Below are 9753 nucleotides of genomic sequence, written 5' to 3'. Positions count from 1 at the left end.
TTAAATGAGTAAGTTGCATGTTTCAATTTATGTCTCAATAAAGGTATTAAACAAGAGGAAAATGGCAATTAAATGGAGCATGTGATTTTGGATTGGATCTGTTTTTTGAGATGGTGTCTTGCTATGTTGCCCAGCAGTAGCTATTCACGGGCATGATCATTGCACACCATGGCCTTGAACTTCTGGCCTCTAGAGATCCTCCTGCCTCTGCCACCTGAGTAGCTAGGACTACAGGTGCTTGCCACCTCACCTGGCTTGGATCTTTTTGTCATAAATGACATTATTGGGACAATTGGGGTAATTTGAATGGTGTCTGGGGATTAGATGCTACCAGTGTATCAGTGTTAATTTCCTATTATTTTTAATTTTTATTTTTTTTGAGACGTGGTCTTCTCTCTGTCACCCAGGCTGGAGTGCAGTAGCATGAGTATAGCTCACTGTAGCCTCGAGTTCCTGGGTTCAAGCCATCCCCCCACTTCAGCCTCCCAAGTAGCTAGTACTACAGGTGTATACACCATGCCCCGCTTAAATTTTAATTTTTTTTTTTTTTTTTTTTGTAGAGGCATGGTCTCACTATGTTGCCCAGGTTTGTCTTGAATTCCTGTCCTCAAGCAATCCTGCTGCCTTGGCCTACCAAAGTGCTGGGATTACAGGCATGAGCCACTATGACCTGCCAATTTCCTGATTTTGATGGTTGTATTTCAGTTTTGCAGGAGAATATCCTTGTTTGTAGGAAATGCACACTGAAGTATTTGTTGGTGATGGGGCATCATGGTAAGTAACTTAAGTCTCAAATGTCCAGGAAAAAAAAGTTGTTTTTTTGGTTTTTTTTTTTTGCAACTTTTCTCTATGTTTAAGTTTGTTTCAGAATAAAAATATAGGCCAGGCATGGTGGCTCACGCCTGTAATCCCAGCACTTTGGGAGGCTGAGGTGGGCAGATCACCTAGGGTCAGGAGTTCGAAACCAGCCTGGCCAACATGGCAAAACCCTGTCTCTACTAAAAATACAAAAATTAGCCAGGTGCGGTGGTGGGCGCCTGTAATCCCAGCCACTTGGGAGGCTGAGACAGGAGAATCGCTTGAACCCAGGAGGCGGAAGTTGCAGTGAGCCAAGATTGAGTCATTGCACTCCAGCCTGGGTGATAGAACAAGACTCCATCTCAAAAAAAAAAAAAAAAAAAAAATACACACACACACACATACACATACACATCCTTTTGTAAAATACTTGATTTAATTTTAAAATATGAGGGTAGAGATGGAATGTTGGGTTATCAGCAGCCACAGGGAACAAGGAGGCTGACGAACTGATAGTCCGTGATCCGGCCTGCCTGTGGTGGGGGTGAGTGTGGTACTATCCTTTAGCCAGTTGCATTAGGCTTGACTAGTTTTTATAAGATTTCCAATTGCCATCAATTTATATGGAATTTATACTCTAAAGCAATAGCACTGATTTTGAGAAAGAAAAGGTAATTTCTACTTAATACAATAAATGAGAAATAATTGAAGAAATAATTTCTTTGGAAAAGAATGCTTCTTTATTGATGGTTTTATTTATCAGCAAGGATCATGACTCAGTAGCCAGTGGAAGGAATCAGAACACTTTGGGAACATGCTGCTAAAAGCCCGTCAGCTCATCGTCCTTGTTTTTGTCAGCCTGGTATCCAGTAAGTACCAAGTCCTCATTTTGTCCGGGAAGACTTTTGAATACTTTCAAGTGCATATAATGATTATCACCTGCTCGTACCTGAAAAGTATTAAAAAAAAAGAGAAAGCAAAAGGAGATTTATTCAAATGGGTCTACATCAAGTGAGAGACCTACAGGTCTATAAAGACTTCTGTCCAAAAAACTGCTGAGGAATAGCATTGCTAGACCTAGTCCACCCATTCTTAGACTCTTTGTATTCATAAATCCACCACCTTATTTTAGGAGAGAAAGAGTAGCGTAGGCTGGGCGCCATGGCTCCCACCTGTAATCCTAGTACTTTGGGAGGCTGAGGCAGGTGGATCATGAGGTCAGGAGTTCGAGACCAGCCTGGCCAGCATGGTGAAACCCTGTCTCTACTAAAAATACAAAAAATTAGCCAGGCATGGTGGTGCATGCCTGTAATCCCAGCTACTCGGGAGACTGAGGCAGGAGAATCACTTGAACCCAGGAGGAGAAGGTTGCAGTGAGCCGAGATCGCACTGCTGCACTCCAGCCTGAGTGATAAAGCAAGACTCTGCCTAAAAAAAAAAAAAAAAAAAAAAAAAATTGTAGACTAATGGCATGGCAAGAGGCATAGGTCCTAGGCTTACTTTGTTATTTTTTTTAGTATAATCTGGGCACAAAGGACAGCATTTTATTTTCAAAGATGCATGGAGCAAGAAAACCAGTGACAGCCTATATTTTTGGTGATGCTGTTTTCTGACTCCCAACTTGGGACACTTTATTTGCCATACAGTCTGATAAGGGAAAAGAAAATCAGAATTGCCCTAGAAAATTCGGGATGCAGGGTTTGTATACCTATATCAGCACCTACTTTATAAACGCCCACTGGTAAGATTGAGCAGAGCCCAGGGGGCGGACACCCTCCCTTCTAGAGGGAAGGGATCGGGCACTGTGGCTCACGCCTATAATCCCAGCACTTTGGGAGGCCGAGGCAGGTGGATCACCTGAGGTCAGGAGTTTGAGACAAACCTGACCAACATGGTGAAACCTGGTCTCTACTAAAAATACAAAATTAGCTGGGCATGGTGGTGCACACCTGTAATCCCAGCTACCTGGGAGGCTGAAGCAGGAGAATCGCTTGAATCTGGGAGATGGAGGTTGCAGAGAGCCGAGATTGTGCCACTGCACTCCAGCCTGAGCGACAGAGTGAAACTCTGTCTCAAAAAAGAAAAAAAAAAAAAGCTAAGGGGTTTTGCTAGGAAGTCGTTGGTATGAAGGTTGAAGCAGCAGTTTGGACATGAATCTGAGACCTGGAAAATTATGGTAAGAATTTTTACTTTGGTTCTTGCTTGAGACAATAAATGCTTTGTCTTATAAAAATATTTATTGTACTTCTGATGTCACTTCTTATCCTAATTTTAACAAATGCCATATATCAAATGTTTACTGTTAGCCAGACACTGTGATGAACATTTTATATAAATGATTATATTAACTTATATTATAGGCCTGAAGAAAGGTGGAGCAATGAAATTTTACAGATGTGGAAGCAGAGTAAGAGAGATTAAGTGATTTTCCATAAATCTCTCAGCTAATAAGTGGCACAGCCAATATTCAAACCCAGATTTGTTAGGCTCTAGCATCTACATTCTTTTCACTCTACAATGTAACCTCTTTGGAGGGTACTGATGGGGGAATGAGGCCTCGCTCTGTTGCGTAGGCTGCAGTGCGGTGGTGCGATCTCAGCTCACTGCAACCTCAAACTCCTCAGCTCAAGTGATCCTTCTACCTCATCTTCCCAAGTAGCTAGGACTACTGGTGTGCATCACCATGCCTAGGTAATTAAAACATTTTCTTTGTAGAGACAAGGTCTTGCTGTGTTGCCCAGGCTGATCTAAAACTCCTGGCTTCAAGCTATACCCCCGCCTTGGTCTCCCAAAGTGTTGGGATTACAGGCGTGAACCACCACACCAGGCCAGTGTAACCTTTTAAAAGCTCTTATTTTGTGCTTTGTATTAGAGGCAGCACAGCCAGGAGTTAAGCTCAGTCTATCTGGGCTCAAATCCTGACTCAGATCTTACAGTTGTATGACTTTTTTAGTCTCTTCACCACCCTGGAGCTCAATTTTTTCATTGGTAACCCAAGAGAAGTGATTGTACTTATCTCACAGATTTGTTGTGAGGATTAAATGAGATAATACAAGCCCTGTTCTTAGAATAGTGCATGGTGAATTGTAAGTGCTCAATAAATTTCCAGCTTATTTATTCCTCACAACACCCTGTGAAGTAGATTATTACCCTCATTGTGCAGATAAGGGAATGAAGGCTCAGAGAGGAGGAGGAGCTTCAAGGGTTCAAACCCGGGACACTGACACCTAAGCCTGTAGTCCTTCCGTTCTACCACCTGCCTCTTGGTAGGTACTTGAAATACATAGAGAAGGTCTCGTCACTGGCAAGACCTTAAATCTAGAGAGGCTCAGAGCAAAGGGATCGACAGCCAGACTACCAGGAAGTAAAAGGGAACTGGGATCAGTGGCTGAGATCCAGTAGGAAAAATTTGATAGCAGAAGGAAGAAAAGATGAGAGAGACAGAGAGAGAAAGAGACAGAGAGAGAGAGAGAGAGAGAGAGAGAGAGAGAAAGAAAGAGGAGACTGATTAAGAGAGGGCAAAAGGGTGGTCAAGAGAAGAAATTTTCAGGCAGAAATTTTCCAGATAATTATCTGATGAACTGTTGAAGAGACGTGAGCTGGTAATATGTGAAATGTATGCATTTGAATTAATCATAAATTATTAAAATAAATATTCTAATGTTGATGGAATGTTTCCTATCTTTGCACATAATCATTTTTAACTGGAAAACGTTCTTTTCCAGCCATGAAGAAATCAGACTGAAAATGGAGGAAATGGTGCCATTGTTTTCTGAGGATACAGCAGGGTCCTCTGTGACATGTGTCTCCCTGGGACCTGGTCTTTACTAGGAGCTCACATTTGGCAGAACAGGGCTGATCCATGTACATAGCTCAGTACTGAAACTTTCTTATGCTAAGCTGACTAGCTCCACTTACTTATGTTTATTTTTTGCTGAAAACATCTTTTAAAATGTTTATATTTTAATTGAATTGTTTGTTAAAGAGAAATAAGCCACACTGTGCCCTGGTCGAATAGTTAAGTAAAGATTAAGTAAATATACTTTAATAATGGTTTTCATTTTTAAAATCAGAATTATCATCTTCTTAATACATAAGGACAAAAATGGCTCTTAAATATTCATGGTTGACTTGTTCAATTGGTTTCATCTTGATAACTTCAATTAGAACTGGATCAATGCATCGTGTAATTTTCTGACAGAGCTATAAAATTAACTTTTAAACTGTTTTAACTACTCCACTGCTTTAAACTATACCTAGAGTGCCATAAGTTAAATCTACTAATTTGAATTACAAAATAATATTTACATTATATTAATCAAAATGCTTATTTAAAGGACAAAAAAGGTTTAAATTATTTTCCCAGCTAATGATTTGAGTCGTTACTTTAATTTATTTAATTTAGACATAGAATCATACAGCTTTGAGGTGGAATCGGCTTCAAGATACCATGTGGTCCAGCCCCACGCCTTCAGGCAGATGAGACGTGATCCTCCCTCCTTACCTAAGAAGCAGTACAACCACAAATCCAGCATGCCCTGAACTGTTATGAAATCTTTTTCTATACAATTTCCAGAAATCAAGAATCAATGTAATAAAGCTTTCTGAATTCACAAGAAAAAAAATGGTATCACATCATTTACCAAATTTGAGAGTCTACCACTTGGAAGGAATCATGCTGGGCATCTTAATTTAGGACAATTGTAAGGAAGGAATTATATGGTAGGGAAATCAGGGAACATTTTACATAAAATGAGAAATAGATCTTTTGGCGCTAAAGTAGGTACTGAACTCTAACCTTAATGTAGTAATTTATTCCAGCAACGACTTGAGTTTTATACTCCACAGCTTCCAATTTTTCGTAACTCTGATTTGTTTTTTCTTCAAGCTGTGGTTTAACCTAAAGAAAAGAAAAGAGGAAACAAATAATCAAAGCTATATTAGACTCCATCTATGTGACGTACACATCTGGGAACCTCATCCTCCTAAAAGTCTTCAAAGATGGTAATGAAATCTATGAGCTATTTTTATTATTTCAATAGAAAAGTCTTATTTTAATACAATTACATAGGTTAAAACATCAAATTTTGTTGCTTTAGGCTGAATTCACATAACCTCAGTGTGGTAATGCAATATAGGAGCATTTTGACTGTTAAACTCTTAGAGTTATACATATCTTTGATTAACAAAAATCAGTAGAGCAATAATTACTACTTGATTAAAACATTATTTTAAAATAATTTCAGTCTTAAAAGTTGTAAAATTAGTATAGTGAATTCTCTTATATCATTTACAGTTCCCCTAATTTTGCCATTTTACATAACATAGTATGATCACCAAAATCAGGAAATTAACATGGTATATCACTATTAAGTAGTCTCTAAACCTTATCAGAATTTTGCCAGTTATCCTGAAAATGTCTCTTTTCTGCTCCAGGATCTCATGCAGGATCCTACATTGCATGTAGTTGTCATTTCTACTCAGTCTCATACAATCTGGGTTCATTCCTTTGTTGTTCACAACCTTGATGTTTTTGAAGAATACTGGCCTGTTAAATGGTAGAATGTCCCTCAATTTAGGTTTGTGTGATCTCCTCTTATGTTAGTATTATACATATTTGTAAGGATAGCACAAAAGTGATGTTGTGCTTAAGTGCATCCTATCAGGAGCTACATTTCATTACTGGTGATGTTAATTTTGATCATTTAGGATGTCTGCCAGGTTTCTCCACTGTAAAGATACCATTTTTTTCCCCTTTGTAATTAGTAAGTGTCTTGTGAGGAGTCTTGTTTCTCGCTGTACTTTCGTTCATGAATTTTAGCATCCATTGATGGTTCTTGCCTACAACAATGATTAATTGTGGTGTTGGCCAAATGGCAATTTAAAAAATAATTTCTTGTACATTTATTATTTGCAATGCTACCGTAAGGAAGAGCTGTTCTCTCCTCTTCATGTAGTCAATTACTTATTTTACATTAATATGACTCATGGATATTTATTTTACTCTGTGGATTATAATTCATTACTCTTTATTTTGTTACTCAAATGTCCTAGATTTGGCCGTTGGGAGCTCCTTCACTTGATGCCTGTGTCCTTTCAACACGCCTCCATCATTTTATAAGCACTTCCTAACTTTCTGACTTTACGGAAGTAGAGTCAGATGTTCCAGGTTTATCTTGAAGTTTCCTTGCCTCCTCACTGGAATCAACTATTTCTCCAAGGAGTCCCCACTCCTTTCATTGGAGAATGGTATTTAAGACCCAAGATTTGGATGCTGTGTCTCTTGTTACTAGATGTCATTGCTTCTAGGCCTACTCAGTGGAAAGGGCTACAAAATAGTATGTGTACTCACACACATGTGCACACATCTTTACTCATTTGTATATGTGTGTGCATATACACACATTTATGTGTGTGTCATTATATATGTGTGTGTATGGGGGTGTGTGTGTATGGGTGTGTGTGTGTGTGTATATATACACACACACACACATATATATATATTTTTTCCTCTGATTAAAATCAAATACCATGGCTGGGCGTGGTGGCTCATGCCTGTAATCCCAGCTCTTTGGGAGGCCGAGGCGGGTGGATCACTTGAGGTCAGGAGTTTGAGACCAGCCTGACCAACATGATAAAACCCCATCTCTACTAAGAATACGAAAATGAGCCGGGTGCAGTGTTGGGTGTCTGTAATTCCAGCTACTCAGGAGGCTGAAGCAGGAGAGTCGCTTGAACCTGGGAGGTGGAGGTTGCAGTGAGGTGAGATCATACCATTGCACTCCTGCCTGGGCAACAAGAGTGAAACTCCGCCTCAAACATAAATAAATAAATATAAATAAATAAATAAAATAAAAGTAAAAAAAATCAAATACCACAGGACTCCTTTAGCTTCTCCCCTTTCCTTATTAGAACTCCTTTCTCAAACGCTGAGGAAGAATCCTGGTTCTTCTTATTTGCAATGTATTTGCCTGTTTGTTCAGTTCTAGCGTATACATAAAATAATTTCAGAATTGCTGACCTATGTCCCTGTGGAAAACAATATACTAACTAGAGTGCAGTATTTGGGTATGATTCTAATAAAGACCCTGTGGTTGCATGGGCTTACCTGGATAATCCAGGATAACCTCTCCATCTCAAGAGCCTTAATTTAATCACACGTGCAAAGTCTCTTTTGCTGTGTAAAGGAACCTAGTCACAGCTTCCAGGGATTAGGACATGGACATCTTTGGAGGGCCATCATTCTGTCTACCATGGAGGGGTATGGGTTGGGTTTAAATGTCAGCATTCCCAAACCAAGCATGAGAAGGGAGACAGAGTCCCAAATTTAATATGTAAATTTTTACTGAACCCATCAGCTTTCTGTACAGTACTTCATTCCCACTCTCAGCTGGGCCTGATATGCAAGAGTCTACTATGAGCTCTTGACTCAGTTCCTGCTAAGTGTAAAGCTTGTCTTCTGCCAGGGTGGAGGACAGTGAGGGAGAAGGAACTCGGGGAGGTCTCACTGTCCCTCATACAGATCAGTCCTCTTGCTTTTGGTCCCAGGCCTTACTCCTGGCTACGAGTTTTTGGTGTTGTTCATGCCTGCGCCTTTGTGATGTTCTGCAGGTGAATCTGCTTGCTTCTGGCTTAGACTTTCCCCTCCGTGGGCTTAGCTTCTGTTTAGACTGCTCAGCATTTTCCATTGTTCATCTGTTTTCCGACTTCCAAAATTTTATTGCTGTTTCTGAGGTGGTACTTGCCTATCTCCTGTTGTCTTTATATCTGTGGGTTTGTCCTTCAACCTCAATTCTTTTCTATCCTTTGGAGGAAAAAGGATATAACTCTGTATTGAATATACCTTGTTTATTGAGAACTTGCCTTTATGCCTTTCATGAAAGCATTTCATGTCCATACAACTTCAATCAGGTCTCCAATGCATCTAGAATTTTCTGGAGGCAGTCTTTCCCATCAGTGGGCAGTTTTTTGTTTTTTGTTTTTTAATTTAAGAGACAGGATCTCCCCCTCACCCAGGCTGGAGTGCAGTGGCGTGATCATAGTTCACCACAGTCTCAACCTCCTGGACTCAAACAATCCTCCCTGGGCAGATGTTTTGAATCCCTTACTACTGATGGCTCAGTTTGAGTACCAGAACTGTTTCCAAAATGTAGACATATGCAAGCTGTGAGCTCTCAGACCACTGCTGAAAGGCCAAACACTCCACGCACCACCACTCAGTCCTCCTGTAACCTTGAGAATAGACGGGAAAAATGCGACTGCTCTGTTGAGATGGAAATGAAATTTCGAAGTGGAGAAAGGGAGAAGACAAACAGTGAGAACAAACCAGAATTGGGAAGAGCTAGGGGCAAGAGAGCGGAGAAAGGTGCACAGAGAAGCAGAGTAAGGAAATAGGTTACCGTCTTAGGGTCCCTTTCCAAAGCCTTTCGAGATTCCAAAGGAGGGGTGGCTAGCATTGGACACCAGTCAAATTAGGAGCTGAGTTTGAAAGGGCTAATCTCTACACTAATCCCCAAAGTATTCATTTAAACCTCATTTTATAAATGAGGAATCTGAGGCTATGAGTTGAGCATGACTGCTTAAAGTTGAAAAATTATTAATCATAGTTATTTTAAAGTCCTTGCCTGATAACTTATATATCTGATCTGTGTTTCTTCTGCTTTTCAGTCATGTTTTTTTTTAAGCACATATCCTAAGCTAGCCAGTCTTTCTTTTCTTTTCTTTTCTTTCTTTCTTTCTCTTTCATTTCTCTTTCCTTTCTTTTCCTTCCTTCCTTCCTCCCTCCATCCCTCCCTTCCTTCTTTCCTTTATTCCTTCCTCCCCTGCTTCCTTCCTTCCTCACTCAATCTCTTTCTCTCTTTCTCTTTCTTTCTCTCTCTTGTTTTTTCTTTCTTCCTTTCTTCCTTTCTTCCTTTCCTTTCCTTTCCTTTCCTTTCCTTTCCTTTCCTTTCCTTT

At 39.9% G+C, this 9753-nt stretch overlaps 1 protein-coding gene across 1 annotated transcript in view; it reads right to left on the bottom strand.

Annotated features, from left to right (window-relative positions):
• Positions 1 to 1515: 1515 nt before the first annotated feature.
• CSTA (cystatin A) overlaps positions 1516 to 9753 on the bottom strand; it is a 16091-nt gene continuing 7853 nt past the window's right edge. Inside the window, exons 2-3 of the mRNA XM_023214633.1 lie at positions 5597 to 5698; positions 1516 to 1747 (exon numbers count right to left, since the gene is read on the bottom strand). Of these exons, the coding sequence (XP_023070401.1) occupies positions 1619 to 1747; positions 5597 to 5698 (231 nt within the window). The 3' untranslated portion in view covers positions 1516 to 1618. The remainder of the gene's footprint in view (positions 1748 to 5596; positions 5699 to 9753) is intronic.

The sequence above is a fragment of the Piliocolobus tephrosceles genome, chromosome 2, assembly GCF_002776525.5.
Source record: "Piliocolobus tephrosceles isolate RC106 chromosome 2, ASM277652v3, whole genome shotgun sequence".
Lineage (NCBI taxonomy): Eukaryota > Metazoa > Chordata > Mammalia > Primates > Cercopithecidae > Piliocolobus > Piliocolobus tephrosceles.
Note: the sequence above shows the minus strand (reverse complement) of the source record. Positions and strands in the feature narration are given on the sequence as shown.